The 18,748-nt window shown below is 34.9% G+C and overlaps 1 protein-coding gene across 1 annotated transcript in view; it reads right to left on the minus strand.

The window, feature by feature from the left end:
* The window catches only part of LOC119798793 (BMP/retinoic acid-inducible neural-specific protein 3-like), a 79,537-nt gene that overhangs the window by 34,500 nt on the left and 26,289 nt on the right, over positions 1–18,748 (minus strand). The window contains exons 2-3 of the mRNA XM_038308407.1: positions 17,907–18,272; positions 309–499 (exon numbers count right to left, since the gene is read on the minus strand). Coding sequence (XP_038164335.1) covers positions 309–499; positions 17,907–18,127 — 412 coding nt within the window. The 5' untranslated portion in view covers positions 18,128–18,272. The remainder of the gene's footprint in view (positions 1–308; positions 500–17,906; positions 18,273–18,748) is intronic.

Below are 18,748 nucleotides of genomic sequence, written 5' to 3' on the forward strand. Positions count from 1 at the left end.
ATAGAATATTTATTAGCCATTCTTTATTTAATGTTCACACTTTACATATCCATAACAAATTCAGCATGATGGAGGCTAATTTACTTCAATAAATGTCCACACCTGACACTATTAATAATGCCCAAGATACTAAGAGGTGACTTAATAAAGGTTTAAAATAATAACAAGTTAAATATAGGTTTAGTAAGTCTGATAGAAAGGTAATATTTAGATAAAGTAACACAAATGCATTCTTATATAACTCAGCCTTGATATACATAAATCAAATCCCTTTTTCCAAAAAAAAAAAGCAATAATAGTTTAATTACCTCCAAGTGTTGCAGTTAATAAGAAGTGGGTTCCATACTTCTTTATCAGATTATCAGTGATCATCTGGGTGGTGGGCCTACGGCCCAGAAGTCGGATGTTTCTGATGAATTCCGGGGTTAAAGGTAACTGAGACTCCAGGAAATCTCTTCTCTCCACTGCTAGGTTGTTCACCTTCCATCGTCCAAACTCCCTGTTGAGAAAAGTCACACAACGATAAAGATTAAAGGTAAAATAATATTATAAGATTATAAGAGTCGTTTAAATCATTATGTGTTTTAAATTAACAGCTTACAACAAGTAAAAAACATAGCATTGACTTGAAATACTCTCCAGGGAGTCCAGAAATGTATTACTACATCAGCTGTTTTTCTACAGCCCTCCCAGCCAATCAGGGCTTAGGGTCAAATGGGATATTCAAGAGAATATTTGGGCTTTCCAGAAGTTCTTTGTTTTTATCTTCTTCAAAAAGTGTTTTCACTATTTTAAATAATATTTATGCATTTTATTGAAAGGTCATATGAAATAATGAAAACTTCTATATTAATCAAGGTATAACTAAAGTTTTCAGTTTTTTCATCTTTCCAGAATGTTATCAATAAAATTGTTCCTTTTGGATTTTTGCATCAAAAGACACATAGAGACTCTGAAATATGGATTTTTACACATTTGTCTTCCTTTAATCTTGCATAAAATCGGGATAAGGGTACTGTTTCTTTAATCCATTACTAGTAGTAGTATTGTGCTATAGATTGCAGTGAACTACAGTAAGCAAGGCATTTTCAAGCCTATTCAATATAGATGTTTTTTGTTTTTTGTTGTCAACAGCTGTCAGTAGAACATGCAATTTTCTCAGTTAAATACGGCAGACCAAAATGTTTATGTTTCTGTTGTCCACAGCTTTGGGAGTGATGGCATTATAGAATAATAATTATTATAAACTGTGTTAATTTTGATTGAAAAAGTAATCTATCTAATTACTTTTTATTTGTTGGTCATGCCGTTATGTTGCTAGCAATTTAACTCATCACATTACTTCAACTCAATCAAACAAGCTACGGTTCATAAGTTCAGTTGGCTGTGGGGAGAGATTTTTACAGCAGGGATGAGCAGGGAGCTAAAATAGGCATATATGATGCCGATTGGCTGAGAAACTGTAATGTGGGTGGGTGTTCATCATGCTTGATAAAAGACTGAGAGATGATAGCACACTGAATCATTCATAGGAAACAAATAACACTCACTGAAGTCAAAGGCTAAATGTAACTGTGATTTCCTCATTACTTGCAGGAAAAAAAATACTTAGTATATGTCAGATAAAAGCATCTCTAATATAAAAACAAAACCCTTCATATCATCTGAGAAATGACAGGACAGCTGGCTGCCCACTTGCACTGTACATAGTTTATTTACACAAAATACGGGGATAATACAGTCCTGACGTTTGTTTTTTTGGAATATTGTTATTCCTGTTTAATTATATTGGTATATTTTAGTTTTTGTTCAATCGCTCAATTGCTTGAAAAGCATTATTTTTCATCTTCATACTTGTTTAAAAGCCAGAACAAGTCTGTCAATGTGCAAAAACAAAAAAAATTCTAAAATATCTAATTTGCTTTATTAGTCCTTTTTATAAATTAAAAAAAATCACGTCTACATAAATAGTTTGCAACTTACTTGTTCTACTACACACAATGTGAGAGCAGATTAACAATGTTTTGAATTAATTATTTAACTTATGAATTTATAATAAAGATGTTATATTTTATAATTAAACTCCCTGTTGTTTATTTAAATTTCTGATAACCGAAAAGACATCAAAATCCTTTTTTTTTTTTTAGATTATAAAAGGTAACTACATTGTTACTTTGACTAGTAGCTAGTTACCTTGATTAAGCAGTAACAGAGTTACTAGCTGAGTTACTTTTTCGGAGAACAAACTAGAAAAGAAAAGTAGTTACTTTTTATAGAGGGACAATGTGTAACAAATTCACATTAATTGTAAAAATCAAGCATTGTTTTAATAGATACTAATAATAATAATAATACATTTTATTTGAAAGCGCCTTATCACAACACCCAAGGACACTGTACAGGCAGATAAAAACATTAAAAACAGGAAGCTAAAAAGTACAAGCATAAAGATGCCACAGAAAACAAAACAGCAGGAAGTAAAATAAAACCAAAGGAAGAAAAGGAAGAGAACAATATTGAAGTGATGCGTAAGAACTAGATGGGATAAGACTGTCTGAACAGGAAAGTTTTGAGTCTGGATTTGAAAAGAGGGAAGGAGTCCAGAGTACGGAGATCCGGAGGGAGGGAGTTCCAGAGGTGGGGAGCAGAGCGACTAAATGCCTGGTTCCCCATTGTGACCAGACGGGCCGAGGGAACGGAGAGCTGGAAGGAGTGGGAGGATCTTAGGGAGCGGATGGGGGTTTTAACGTGAAGGAGATCTGAGATGTAAGATGGAGCCAAGCTGTGGAGGGCCTTGAATGTAGTTAGGAGGAGTTTGAAGATGATTCTTTGTTTGATGGGGAGCCAGTGGAGTTGTTGCAGGATGGGAGTGATATGATGAGAAATGGGGGTCCGAGTGATCAGGCGTGCTGCAGAGTTTTGGAGGAGCTGTAGTTTCTGGAGGGACTTGTTTGGAAGGCCAAAAAGAAGTGAGTTACAGTAATCGATGCGTGAAGTGATGAGACTGTGAACAAGAATGGCGGTAGTTTGGGGAGTGAGGGAGGGACGGAGACGAGATATTATGAAAGTCTAATAACATTCTCATGGTTTGAAATTAGTAGTTTATAAATACATGGACCCAAAAGAAGATGCCAAGTTGCGCCATCATGTTTGTTCGTAGAAGCTGAAAGGGGACGAACTTGTCAGCCTTTACTGTTTTACCTGTATCAAAACACAGTGTTGTCCTTGCAGAGGAAATTAGAACAAACAAAAACAGATTATTCTACTTTACGCTGTGGTGAAATGGAGGACAATCTGCACTCTTTGTTCACAAACAAAAAAAGAAAAAGAACTAAGAACCGGGAGAAAACGGGAATCCTGTTGGTGCAGCTTTTGCCAGGTGGAGACAATTTATGAGGGAGCTGGGCTTCAAAACAGATGCAGAGGTTGCATGTTTTCTGCTGGACAGTAATTCAATATAACTGTGAAGTATATTTGGCTGTTGTGTTAGAAACAGGGCAGTGTAGTCCAGGAGCTATTCTATCACCTGGCAGAGATGTTTTTTTATTCTGAGTTAGATAAGCTGTGATGCTACAGTCATCTGCTGCTCTTATTCTTTACAAAAGTCATACCAGCCACTTTCCTATTAAAGTGATGTTCTCTACCTTTGTTTTGATCAGCTGCAAGAGGTCCCCTTTGGTGAGGGGATTATCCAATAATGCTTATTTGAAATCTTTGTGGATCAGGCTCTTTATGTATTTGATTAACTGGTTTGGAATCATTATCAGCTGTCAGTCCTCTTGAGATCAGAGCTGCTTTTTGTTTGTAAATTCGATTAACCTGAAACAAAGTCTGGTTGTTATAATCTTTTTTGAGATCTTCCGATGCACACCTTTCAGCTGAAGCTGACCACTAAGCTCTTCTCTTCCACTTCATTGAACTAATGATTGTGTCTCTGATTTGCTCTCTGGTTTCCCCTTGCCTTCAAGTCATCTCTATAATTTTGAAACATGAGTTAATAAAAAAATACATGAATGCTCACTTTCTGCAAGACTGATAAGACACTCATCTTTACCTCCGGGAGCTCTCTTCTGCTTGGTTTCCAAGAAGGACGGTTCCCCCCAGCGCCATATATTGATTACAGAAGACTCAAACAAATAATATTGAATGTCCACCTAGTCCTTCAACACCTCCTCAAGAACAGCTTATCTTTAAGGCAGAGAAATTAGAGTTCTACAGGTCATCAGTTTCTTTGCCCAAGTGCATTTTTTGAGAGTGAGCAGGTACATAGAGACCGTGGAAAGATAAAGGCACCACAGGAATGGATCATAGCCGATTAACAGAAAACTCTTACTAAAGTTCATTGGATTTGCACATTTATACCGTGATTTATCCACAGCTACAGTCAAACCGAAACCCTCCTCACTTCTCTGACTTTCACTCAGATTTCTGTCTCAAGGACCCCCGAAGCCGATTGCATTCAGTGAACTTAAAAGAAAATCCTTACAGGCTCTTGTTCATCCTGACCCCCATTTCCAGTTCATTCTTGAGGTTCAAGCCTCAGACTCGAGTGTTGGAGTAGTCCTGTCTCAAAGGTCATTGGCTGATAATAACTTACATGCCTGTGCTTGCCTCTAAAACCGTCCTTCTCATTAATAACCGGGGGATGTATAACATGATACTGACATCATACATGTTATTAAAAACATCAGTATGCATATTATGTTGGACAATGTTTATGGAAAACTGAAAATTACAAGCACAGAAATATTTTGTTTTTATAATTCCGACATCTGATGTTTGATATAAAATCACAGACTTCCATCTTATTATGAATGTATGTCTACTCATTACAAATTGGATTTACAATGGATTTCTAAGTTTTGAAATTCTAGGATGAAATCACTGTCAGGGAATAAAGATGTACTTTAAAAAAGCTGAGATTTTTCTAACCCAGGTCCAAAGTGTGGAATTAGTTTTTCTGTCAGCCTGTTAAGAAGCAGCTACATTTCCCAATAATCATGCTGATGAGAGATGAAAGGGAATATGTATCTCAATCTATTAGCCATATAAAAAAAAAAAAAAATTGTCATTAGAAAATGTGTGTTCGAAGGTTTATATCTGGATGCAATCTGAAAATCAAATCCTGTCTTAAGTGATTGATTGTTTTCAGTCATACTCCAATGTGTGGCCGGAAATAAACCTTTAGTAAAATTTATATCAAGTGCATTGTCCAATCAGTCAAATGTTGTACTTCACTCGTCACCATAAAAGCTTGACTGCTGTAATCAGAAAGGGTTGGGCAACCTTGGCTGCAGATGATAAATGGCAGGAGTGTGGCCTTTTGAAAGGGTATATATCACATTAAACAAGGAGTAATGAGGAAAGCTCGAACACACAGATGTTTAAATGATACAAGGTGTAAATCACTTGGATTTCAAACTACAGGATAGAAAACCTAAAGAGCAGATACCACAAATGTGCTTCAATTCTGTTTAATTGATTATCACTTATTAGGAATGCAGGAGACGGACGCTCGCTGTATTAAATGAAAGCTATAAGCAGTGTTGGAAGTAAATATCATGATGTTAAATTGATATTTGGTGCTCGTTGACCTTTTTGCTGACAATACAGTATTCAGACAAAACCTCAGAGTAATTTCCTGCTCAGACATAACTAGTATAGCTATAAATCTCATGCTCATTTTATTCTATACAAATAAATGACCTCTTCATGTGGGACATATTATCTCCTGAGTTCTAATTTGTAGTTTGGAAACTGAAGTGTAAAGGTGCAGCATGCTTTGTGCAGGAAAAAAAAAGAGGAAGACAGGAATAGGAGGAGGGAAGTTCGTGGAATGCAGGTAAAGAAAGAGTATTCGCAAATCCCTGCCGTCGTTCGTTTCTTCACTTATCGCTGACTGTGATAAGCTGGCCCTGTCTTATCTTAAAACCCCGATAGGCCAAATGGTTCATCCTGCAGCCAGAGGATGAAATGAAATGGATTTCACCACAGAGTTGATGTTAGGTTCTGCAATCCCCTTACAACCTCCTAAGTCATTATTATTATCAATTTCATTGCTCCTGTTTGCAGCGCGACATCAGTTTCACAAGTTTAATTCTCTAAGCGCAGAAGACTTTCTAAAATTTGAGGATTTTTATTTTCAAGAAAAGATAGTTTCCACTTTTATCAAAAAATGAACAGACAAATATAATGGAGTATAAACGCTGAATTCATTTCAATCTATTTGAGCTGGAGCTTTTCTTAAATAGTTTCATGCAGGTTTTAAAATGAGAATGCTCATATATGGAATGCCATCACCATGAAGCAAGTATAGTGTACAGAAAAGTCTGTGCACGGAAGAATTGCGGACCTGTTGTTCAAAGTGAGAATCCCTTCCCATGGTAATGAAAAATAACAGTGACCAACTAAGGTTCAATTATTATAATATTGTCCTCACTGATGAGAGAACAGCAGAGGACAGCCATAACCAATGATGGAAAAATAAGAAATTAGAAGTACAAGATACTCTACACAGCTTAAATCTAGCTTCACACAGATAATATTCCATGTCCGTTGGGGACAAAATGTGCAGCAATCAAACCTATATGCACATACGATCCATTCATACATCAAAACAGCTATTACCCTTAATTTTAAATGTACATAATGCACTTTACTCCTCCTTTCTTGCTCATGTGTTTTTTAAAAGTCACTGTGCTCTTCACCATTATCTGTAATTTCTGCTGGGAAATAAACCATCAGTTAATATTGCTTCTATTTTATGAAAGAGAAAAACTGATAATCTAGTCTGTGTATATCAGGGGTAAGTGGTTCCCTCCATATTTTTTTTTCCCATACTCCCTGGAGCTTCTGTTCAACAACCATTGAGACAGGACTATGCTCACTCACTCATCAGTTGTTCAATTAAAACCCATAGGATTCATTCCTTTTTATGTAAGCATCAAGACTCATCATGAATCTCTCAGCTCTCCCAATCAATGTTTCAATGTCCCCTGATTCCCGATTCCTGTAAGAATTTTACCTTCACCACTGCTTGCTTTTTTAATAAAATTGCTAAACATTTCCTGCTGTCTCCTGAGAGATGTTTGCATGTAGAAGTGAAAAAAAAAATGCTTCAAGCTATAATTTTTATATTTGAAATTTAGTACATTTCTGTTGAAAAAGATACAAGTTTAAATACAGTTAAAATTACGTTTTTCGCAATTATCATTGAGTAGATGTGGCAAAGGCTTTAGTTAAAATCTTTTAAGTAGGGTGGATTAGCATTAAGGGGATCCTGGGACATATTTGACAGGTTTTAGCCACCTTTGCATTTTTAGTAAAGACTATCAATACTCATGATAATGTTACTAGCCTATGATATCTTCAAAGTTTTAATCTTTACCTTTTTTCATCTTATTATAAAATATATATTATGTATATATATATATATATATATATATATATATATATATATATATATATATATATATATATATATATATATATATATATATATAGTTCCACCTTTGCTGGGGGAACTGCTGTGCTAAGCTGCTGGATGGGAACAGAGGTATATGATCTTTCACAATTAGGGAAAGATTTTAATTAAACAATATGTCTTGAATATTTTGTGTTTATTGATGAGTAAACACAAAGCTAACAGGATGAATCGCATGGTACGCTATGCTACAGAGGTTTTTAAAGGTTTCCTTGCTCGAGCACAGCTGATTTACATCGATAGTTGATTAAGATTATGACCAACAGTCATTAAATGGAATCCTCATGTCTATTCCCTAGTAGGTATTTCAAAGAATGTAAAGAATCATTCAACTAAATGTTGCTGGTTCCTGATTAAGCAAATAATTTAATAAAACATTATTTGTTAAAATAATGTTTTATTCACCTCATGGATTTGCTTTATGAATTGGTCTGAACAAAATTCCAATCTTTCTAAATGAGTGAAAAGCTAATTTGATCACATCCCAAATTCTTCAACAATAACTTTGGTTTTTTTTAAACACAAAATGTGAAAGGGTTTTTCATTCCTTTTTGTACATACCGTGGTAGTTGAGTTTAGTTTCACTAGTTTCCAGTCAAGAGTTTTTTTTTTTGTTTTTTTTTTATTGAAATATGTTTGACTTGGAGCTAATAATTTTTGTTAATAAACTCTCATATTTTAAAAATAATGGTGAATTTATTTCATGTATGTGCAGAATGATCTGTTTGACTATGATCTTTCATTTATTGTCCCAACACACAGCCATTAGGGCGTGTTCAGAGACAATATATGATAGTCAGAATAACATCTCATTAAATAAGATATTTAACACCCCAACCTGGTAGCAAAATAAACATCTTAAAAGTATCACAACACTATTGACATAATATTATTACATATTTCATGAAATAAATAAATGATACCATTAAGTGAAACTAGATAAATATTTTAAGCCATTTTCATTTTGCTTTAAATTATTTGAAGATTATTTACCTCCACATTTATTCATTCATTAATTTTTTTTCATAATAGATTTTTTTAGTTTCAATTTGTGGAGCTGCTTTACATATTTCAATGACTTTTATTTTTTAACCCTATTTTTCATTATCTCTTTCAGAAGATAAACTTTAGTTTCAGCTTAGATCCACAGAAAAAATAAAAGTCTTAAATAAGCAAAATATGAGCATTTGACTATTATCTCAATGAGTTATGTCTTTATATTCCAACCAGCGGTTTGACCCAGCAGTAGGTTCAATGCAGTGAGCCAAGAATCCGGTGCCTTCCCTGAGTGAGGAAGGGAATACTGCCCAGTTGACTCACCGCTACTGAGGCGAGCTGGTGCTAAGAAACAGGAAATGCCTTTTTAATGAACAGAGTAGATATTTCTTTTTAACCAACCCACATTCTTGCCTCAAGGAATCTTAAAATTTTATTTTGGTCCTAGATACCAATCCGTTTCGACCCATACTGAATCATGGAAAATAGTGGGACATGAAGGATACCACTGATGGGTCCGTCAAAGCTAGAGGGGGACACAAATGCACTTGGCAGCCTGCAAGACAAGCCAACAGACAAAACCCAACTGCCTCATTTGAATATAAAAATATTAAATAAAAAGCTTTGAAAAACGGGATTAAAAAAAAATCACTGAAATATGAAAATAGCTTTCAATAAATTATAAAATAATATACAATTAGATAAACATGTCTCATATTTTAGTTTTATTTCAAGGTGAAATTTGTTTATTATATATAATATCTATAAATAATTTATAAATAGAAGCATCTATTTATTTATTCATGTATTTGTTTATCTTAATTTTTTTTAAATGAAACAGCTCTCCATAGGTGTCAAGTCTTACAGGATCTATAAATAACTCAAAATTGTCCTGGGCAGACTTGTTTATTCTTTGTCATGGCTTGTCACCTATTAAAGTGCATAAAAATAGAAAGTTAATCATCCACACAGTTCAAAGATCCCAAAACCTACACTCTGAACTCTAAAAGTTACATTTTGCATTTATAAAAGTGTTCTTTTTGAACAGAAATACATTTGGAAATGAATAAAGAGACTATGTTTAATTTAGATTGAGGTAATAAAAGCAGTCAACTTTCCAAACAGAAAATATATTTGTTTATATTGAAATTTTTGCCGGGACATATTTAAGGCTTATAGATTCCAAGGTCTGTGTTTTTTTTTTTTCTGGGAGAACCCCAAAAGGTTAAACTGGTAATATACAGTAAGTGCTTCTTTAAATGTATCATATCATATTTTCTATTTTTGTATCAATCTAACAGCTACTCATGCAATTAACTTGAGCCAGAAATATAGTATATATTTAAATTGATATACCAATGAAATAAACACAAAGACTGTCCCAATATAATCTGCTTTGGAAAAAAAGGACGAACCATCCCTCCTGCCTTCACCCTGGTCAATATGGCAGCTTTCCCTTGGCAACATTTGCTGTGAACAGGTGGCCGAGGCGGAAGGCCCACATTGTGTTTGTATTCAAGACCATGGGGATGCTTTCCAGTGAATCCACAAGGCACACAAACCTAAATATGCTTGTACATATTCAAAGGCACAAACCTTCCTTCATTTACCTTAACGCACTCGTTGAACTTCTTTCAAATTCAATCAGTAGGAAATGCAGGAAATTGAGTAGCTTGCATAACGTGGTGTGAATTTATTACTCTATCACTGCTGTGGTAGCTCGAAGAACTGATTCTGGTAATTCATCTTCTCCTGTCATTGGACATTTATTAGGATTTAGCAGAGATTTGAACTGTGCATGAGGAGAACCAGAACAGAAAATAAAATTGTCACTTCTAATTCACCACTGTTCTTAACTCTGTGCAAAAGAAATTGTTTTTCAAATTAAAATGCTGCATCAAAAAATATCAACTGCTAAAAGCACAACTTGAGCTATCCTGCAACATTGGTTTTGCATTGGTTTAAATGTTAAAGGATTGTAATCACTTTTACTGACACTGCAATAGTTTGTTAATAGACAAAATAAGAACCTCTGAAAAATTAGGCCACCTGTTTCAAGATTTTGCAGATGGAGCTAGAACAGTCTCAATATTCACATAAGCCATCTACACATGCACAGGACAAGATCCATACACAGAATAAGATCCACACATGCACAAACTCATGTGAGTTTGTGAATATTGACACTATAGCTCCATATATGAAACCTGCTATATTTAATGAATAGAGAACTATTTTCTGAGGGCCCCATTTCACAAACAGCCATACTACCCTGAGTAGAAATCAGATACTCTGAGTAGTTCTACCAAACTATTCCTTACTTAGAGTTTTAGTTTGAAACAGGTGATATCTATCAGGTAAATAAACCCAGTATTTAATCAACTCTGAGTTAAGCTTGAGCATACAAGAGGCCCTCATCAATTGAAAATAGATAATGTGATTCACCATGGCAACAGCAGGACAGATGCATCCAAGTGCAAATTTCAAAGCCATTTAATTAGACATGTTAATGATGGCATATGTGGACTGTCAGCACATAGAGAATTTAGAACAAAAATGACTACGGCTGATAATAAAGAGCATGTCAGCTTGGCAGAGAATGCAGAGTAAGTCAAAAAGAAGTTTTATCCGACAGAAAATCTAAATTGTTTACCTTACAAATACAACAACCAAGAGAAAAGTGTATTTTCTATGGGGCACCAAATGTCAAAATTTTGGAAAGGAAATGTTCCTATCACTTTTATGTTACTAAGCTCAATTTTTGCACACGTGATGCTCTTTCACATTTAGTGAAAAACGCAAAATTTAAATAAATCTTTATCTAAATCTATTTATGCTGAATCTATTTTTACATCCTATTTTAATATATCACTATTAAATGCATATCTACATATTACATTTCTATTTAAGTCTATGTCTTATATTGAAATAAATCTATATCTTGTTTATCAAATATAAATCTTGGAAGGCCAATTAGAAAGAACATGCACAGGAAGAACATGCAAACCCCATTCAGAATAATTCTAGAAGTTGTTCTCCCTCTGGTTTAACTCCAACCATTAATTATGCCAACATCAAAGAAAATTTAGCAATGCACTGACAGAATCTTCACAACCAAGCTAGGGCTTTCATGATAACTGGATCTGCTGGACGCTAAATTTTACCAGAAATTATTGCAATAAACACCAATATTTTCAATAGGTTTGAATCCAAAGTGCTCCCACACTGCAGCTGTTGCAATTCCTTCTCAGTTTTTCCAAATCTTGCTCTGACTTGCACACTTCTCAGGTTTGAGACTCCAAAGCTAAATTTGCAGCGCTAAAAAGATTATAAGGATAGGGGACCTGTAGACTAGAGTGAAACATTTTGTCATAGAGACTTTTTATTAGAAAGAAAGGAAGACCCAACAGAAACTAACAAGCTTTGAAACACATATAATTTACCTTATTTGAATGTATTATGCAATTCATTTAATTGTATGATTTATTGATTTATTGTTTATTATGTTTATCATCACAGGTCATAAACACAGTTAAAAAGAGCACCTTCATTAATTCATAACAAAAATATGAGGTTGGAAAATTTCTGTGAAATTGTGTAACGCGTCAAAAGGTTTGTGCAAATGTGTCAGTGTGGTAAGCTGAAGACCAAATTGCATAAAGAAGAAGTACCCTTTTCTAGTTCTTTAGAGCTACCACTTCAGATACATCCCTGTTCTAACACAACAGAATCAAATGAATGGCAAGAGGTAATTCGATCATTTAATATCTGCTGTGTTGGAGAAGGGGACGGAGGCCCCTCAGGTATAAAAATCAGGTTGAATTTGATCCTTGCCCAGTATTAACCTCAAGCCATTCATCTCCCGTGCCACTGGAATGCAAGACATATAGTATGATGGGGCATTGGAACAAAAGAGACAAAAAAGTGGATACTACATATAACAGTGCATTCTAGTAGCCAGTGAAAATTGATTATAACATCACTATAAAGTTGTTAAAAAAGGATTGCTGCATGGTTAAGATGTGCACTTTTGGAGGACTTTGCATATAATAATAAAAGCAAGTATCTCCAAAGAGATATTTCAAATTTGTCATTGCAATAATAGCTTATAAAATAGTAAATGATAAACAACATTAAACAAAATGCTAATTTGCAATACAAAGGAACACATATTTTTTTTCTATATTACTATGTAATTTGCAGAAAATAAAAACAACATATTGAACTGGTGGTATTTGCGTGTCTAAAGATGAGTGGTAGCTTTAAAAAAGGTATTTCATAAATGAAAATTCACCTAGAAGACATTGCTGTGGATTTTAAGATGGTGTAATCTCAAAGTGTGGGAGGATTTCATTCAAAATGCCAAGTTCTCGGTAGGTCTAAGGGGAAACGTAATGAACCACCAAAGTAAGCACTAGGTTTTATTTGCAGAGGGGAAAAAAATGTCTGACTAAATTCAGTCTATTTCATTATCATGAGTCGGTCTGATATATCTACGAGAGAAAACCCCCAAAAATAGTACAGTAACAGAGTGAAAATGTCATGTTCAAGTGTATGGTAATCTTCAACAGATGTATATATCTATCATTGCCTAAAGCAATAAACTATAGCTGGGATTTTTTTTTTACAGAATTGATAAAGATTATCCAACTTTATAAAATATTAATGGAAATTGGTCTTAAGGTTAAGGTCAAATATGTATTTGAAAAACCCTTGGGAAAGAATGTTACCCAAAGTGACAACTGCTACTGCTAAACCCTCAGAGGGGACTTAAGGAAAAGAGATGAAGCAACAAACATAAGCAAAATGTTACACTGGGGTCTTAAGGAGCACCGCAGGGAGAGTCTGCTTTAAAACTCTCACATCAACTCTGTTCAGAGCATCTGCAAATCCCCCTGTGGTTTAGAAAACCTGCTGCTGTTCACTGTTCTTCAAGACTCTCTTATATCAAACAGAAAGTTGCCTTCCATTTGATCTCATCAACCTCAGAGGGAGGGTGTACCATATGTGCTCTAGTTTGTTAAATAAATGGTCTCTGGTGAATTATTGGAATCCTGCTGTTTTAGCACATTATTTATTGATGTGCAGGTAATGCAGCTAAAAAAGGCACAACAACGTGTTAACCCTGGGGAGGTACAACAAAGTTCATGTTCTGGAAGCCAAAATTAAATATGTCTTTGAAAAAGTCATTACTACTGATGAATGCCTGAAGAAGTTTGCTTGCTTCAAAGTACGTCTTCTTAATAAAACTTCCTGACTGACTGGTAAGAGAGTCCTTTTGTTATTAGTAACCAAAAAACCTTTGTTACTATAATAACTACTGTAACTTCAATCTGAAGACCAGAGATTTTATATTTCTTGTAGAAATGTAATTCTAAATCTCTCTCTCCCCCTATATATATGTATATATATATATATATATATAGATAGACAGATAGATAGACAGATAGATAGATAGATAGATAGATAGATAGATAGATAGATAGATAGATAGATAGATAGATAGATAGATAGATAGATAGATAGATAGATAGATAGATAGATAGATAGATAGATAGATAGATAGATAGATAGATAGATAGATAGATAGATAGATAGATTAAGGTTCAGAGTTGCTGAGACATGTACTAGTTGGGAAAAATCAAGATGCATCATGAACAGCTGTTAGTTTTCTATTTCTTTTTTGGTTTTTGTTTACAGGGTTTCTATGAAAACAAACTCAAATCCCTGAGTGGTAATTACCAGAAAGTGCTTTGTTGTCAGAGAACAGGAGTGCTGCTTCAATTTTTAAGCACAGTTTAAATGGAAATGTGTGTAATTACAATCCATCTGTACTATACAAGTATGTAAATATTGCAATTATTCCCTCAGTTTTCTCCTTTCCATCCACAAAATTATTTGCTACCACAACATCATGACTGAAAAAATGTATGCTTAAGCAACATGTCAAGCAAGCTATTTCTCTATTTTTATTTCAGTGTGTTGTTTTTTTTTTTTTTTAACAAAGCTAGGACTTAAAAGTAACCTCTTTTATATAAATACTCACTCTATGTAGGTTTATCAGTAAAATCTGGTCATTCACTCAGTGGGCCAACACATTTTAAATTCAAGGTTGTAATGTAGTACTATGATAAAATACAATTTTTAGTGATGAACTAGTCAATTTTAAGATGCACAGCAATGCATACATGGATATCCCCCCTAGGCAAAATTACATATAACATATAAGAACTTATAAGGTCACTGTGTATATAGAATTTGTGACTTTTAGGCAAAACAAATTTTGAACTACATTGTTATTGTATTAACTCGCTAACATTATGGTGGCAATACTGTGTGTGTGACAAAAACAGTTGGTGGCATGATGGAGAAGCCTTGAATAAGCAAGTTGCAAGCACTCTGAAATCAGACATCTTGGTATAATAAAACTACTTGGAAAGCTCAGACTAATCAAAAAGGAATATCTGATGATAAGCAAACTGTTAAACTTATAAATAATCTGTGTACTGGGAAAAAAAACATTTTATATTTACAATAGTCATCTGTCTTAAACTTCAATAAATACAACAAGCATGATTGGTCAGCTAAGAATTACAAAAATGCGCTGTCAGCATTCTCAGAAAGAGAAATTAATCACTACAGGTAGTGATTTTATTGGCTCTGGTGGTAGAGAACACCAGGTGTTACATATCTCAAAAGACCTTGCTGCAACATAAGCTTCCATAGCAAATTCCCCTCTTCAAAAAGGAGCCATGCTCGCACTCCTGAGAAGAATTAAAGCCCAGCTAAAACAGTTGTTGAGTAAATCTAGCCATGAAATATGGCAACTCAGTTATCAGACACAGACATTTAAGGAGGCTGTTACATAGCAATTCAGAAAATAAGATGTTTCATATTATTGATGGATTTATGATACTTTGAAACAATTCAATTACTTTAGATGTTCAGTTTATACACATGTTGCACATTTTATTAACAGGTTAATAAATTATTATATACTACAATATAGCACTTGGTATAACTCCCAATAAACTCTTTTACTAAAGTCAAACACATTGGTTATATATGACAGGCTTAGAACAGTACTCCCCTATGAGAAAGTAATTTTTAGTGAGCTGTTTTTTTAAATCAAACAATCTTACAGATTTTTGTTGAAGCAAAGTCCAGCTTGCAAAATCACCGCAGTTCACTCACACTGGCACTAGAATAAAGCTATTATTTGCCAAAACCAAAACAATTCCACAGCTGTCTAGTTTGGTTTAAAAGATTGAATGGGACTAAATCCAAGTAAATTCAATTTGGGGAGATTTACAGACTATTTACTTTTTAGGTTATATTTTCCTTTTAATATCAACACTATTAATCAGTGCCACATTGTGGTAATCTAGTGGGCTTCAAACAGAACCTCGCAGCTGACAGAAACCTCTCAGGGGATTCTGTGATAATGCAGAGTAATAAGTACTAAGAGCTCACTAATCACTTGGCCACATGATAAGACTATTAATCTTGCCGCCCATGCAGCTCAGCTCCAATGGACCACTGCCATTTGCCGGAGAAGGAAATATTAAAAAGCTTTAACATGGCAACTGATCACATAAGCTATAAAACATCCTTACAGCGATCCATAGATGTCAAGAACCCTGTCCATCCATTTCCAGGAGCCCAGAAAAACATCCTCCTTAGTGATGATGGATATGATTCATGATACAATCTCCACTAATACGCATGTGTTCCAACACCTCAGACTGTGCCGTTTTCCTGACAAATCTTTTTTTCTTTTAAAGCACTAATCAACATAACTCATTTGGCCACATGATCAGGTGAATCTCTCAGGCTCTGGAAGCCAGCAGAATGTGATATACAGTCATCTGATACCTTCATCCATGCATGTAACATGTCATTATTCTGCCCGTGTCAACCAGATTGTGTGAACCTTTGCTGTGAGGAATCTTTAATAATGGAGCATGCCACCAACCCAACAGTAAGAGGGTTTTCATAAAGCACTTGGACCAAAAACTAATAACAGCTATTTAGCTGCCCTTTCTTTTCTCTGTTAAACTTTGATAAAACCAAGGAACGTCCCTTAAAGTACACGTACGGGTCATCATTATATTTCACAATGCCTCATACATATTATGACGTCAATACAAAACAGCATGTACTTACCTCTAATTCAATAATTGTCCCTAGGCTTATATTTGGTCAATTTGCAGCTAATTTAGTGAGACTGAAAAAAAGAATAAAAATAGCTAAATTTTGGTTTCATTTCTACCACTTAATTAAATACCTACCCATTTGCAGAATACATTAAACAAGGTTGTAATTATTGTTTTTTTGTAAGTGTTCAATGCTCGGGGACACTTTCACTTTACTTCCAAGTCTTTTACAGTCTCTCATAAATTTTCAGCTGGGATTCTGATGTGTTTCTAATTTACTGTCAACCCAGACCAGCTTCCCTGTCCAGGTTTGAGAAAACATGATGTCCCTACCACTGTAGTACACTATTTGGATAACCAGATAAGTATGACATGAGTTTTCTGCCAAACATATTTTTCATATCAACGCATAAAAGTTAAAATTTGGCCCCAGTTAACCATAGCAGTTTCAGCCATATCTTTGCTTGATTGCATTTATAATTTGATCAAATAGGACTTGTTGTTTCTTTCCACAGCTGTTTTTTTTTTTTACTAGTGGATCACAAAACTAATGTTATGTTAATAGATTGGTCCATTTTAACTAGAGCCAACCCAGACTTATCATGACCCTCTTCGATAAGCCATCACTTTGAGCCATGTCTTGAAACCTTTGGAGTAGTGGAAAAAAAAATTGAAGCCTACAAAAAATGGGTACATCTAAATTATTTAGTAACGCACAACTTGAAAAAATGTACATTATTTAAGTGACCTTTGAGAACTATTGCTGGTATTAGATTTTAATAAAGGGCACTACAGCTCAGCCTTCTTGGGAAGGTGCAAGATAACCCCTATTCTACATTATAACATTATGTTTCTACACCTTTAGAAATGTATTCATCTAGAGTCCCATAGCTCACATTTTGTCTGCAGTGCCAGTAAATTTTCACTAGGAATGACTGCATTTATTCCAAAGCATAAATGTTTTAAAAGGATGTCTCCCATCTATCTTTTTCTCCTTTTTATTAATCAAATAAAAAGCTAGAGGGTTTCAAATGTAAAAAAGTAGCTCTGGGTTCATCTTTTGGTGCAAAGCCTGTGATTAAGAAAAAAATGTCAAGTTGTATAAATTACAATATTTACTGCAGTTTAAAAACTCTGAAAGGCAGCGAACATTTTTAAATTCGACTTTATAAACATTGAGGGGAACTAAAAGGAGGCCTGTAAAATATCTAATAAAGGTGTTATTTAAAGATACACTTAAAGTGCCTCTTCATCACTTTGGCATAACTCACCTGTAAATTTTGTATCTAGTGGAGAAGCCCTGGCGGTTCTTTTCCACAAAGTCGATGTACTCTGGGGAGTGGTGGAAGGGCCCCTTATCTGAAAGCAGCCAGTCGAGAGGTCCCCCGGGTTTGTCATTAGGGAGGCTGGCTGGAGCAGCTGTTGCTGTCGCACAGGATCGTAAACACACCCAGCAATGAAGGCTGAGGCTGATGATGCCCCATAGAGCCATCAGCGATGGAGGGCGTAAGGGAGGGAAGGAAGGATGGAGGCCGGTGGTGATGGGGGACGTTCAGCAGACAAATACACCCGTCATTAGCTTGGTCCTCCACTGGGATATCCGAGGGACCTGCATCACCTCAATGCCCCCCAAACGTCTAAAAAAGATATAAACACATAGTTACGGAGAGAAGCAACACAGCAGCCCCAAAAAACACCATAAAACTGATAAAACAGAAGAACTATATTTTTAAAAAGCATATTATTGCATACAGAGATTTAGCAATACACTGACTTTAAAGTAAGTGCTACAGGAGCCCCTCAATGCCCAAACTGCACAGGTCATAAAGCCGATGGAGTGCATTTACAGAATTTAATTTTGGTTATGAATAGGGGTGTGGGAAATAATCGTTTTGGCGATATATCGTGATATTCGGCTGCCCAATATAATATCGATCTTTCACTTCTTAGTATCGATTTTCCAAAAAAAAATGGTTACATAAAACATTGATGGGAAAATGGGCTACCTCTGCACCACCACTCTGGCAGAAAGTTCTGTGGAGCCCTTTAACTGTGTGTGCAGCACCAAATCTGTATTTGAGGCAGTCACAGTGGAAGAAAACCCCAAACAACA

The sequence above is a fragment of the Cyprinodon tularosa genome, unplaced genomic scaffold, assembly GCF_016077235.1.
Source record: "Cyprinodon tularosa strain WSP-4 unplaced genomic scaffold, ASM1607723v1 ctg636, whole genome shotgun sequence".
NCBI classification, from domain to species: Eukaryota; Metazoa; Chordata; class Actinopteri; order Cyprinodontiformes; family Cyprinodontidae; genus Cyprinodon; species Cyprinodon tularosa.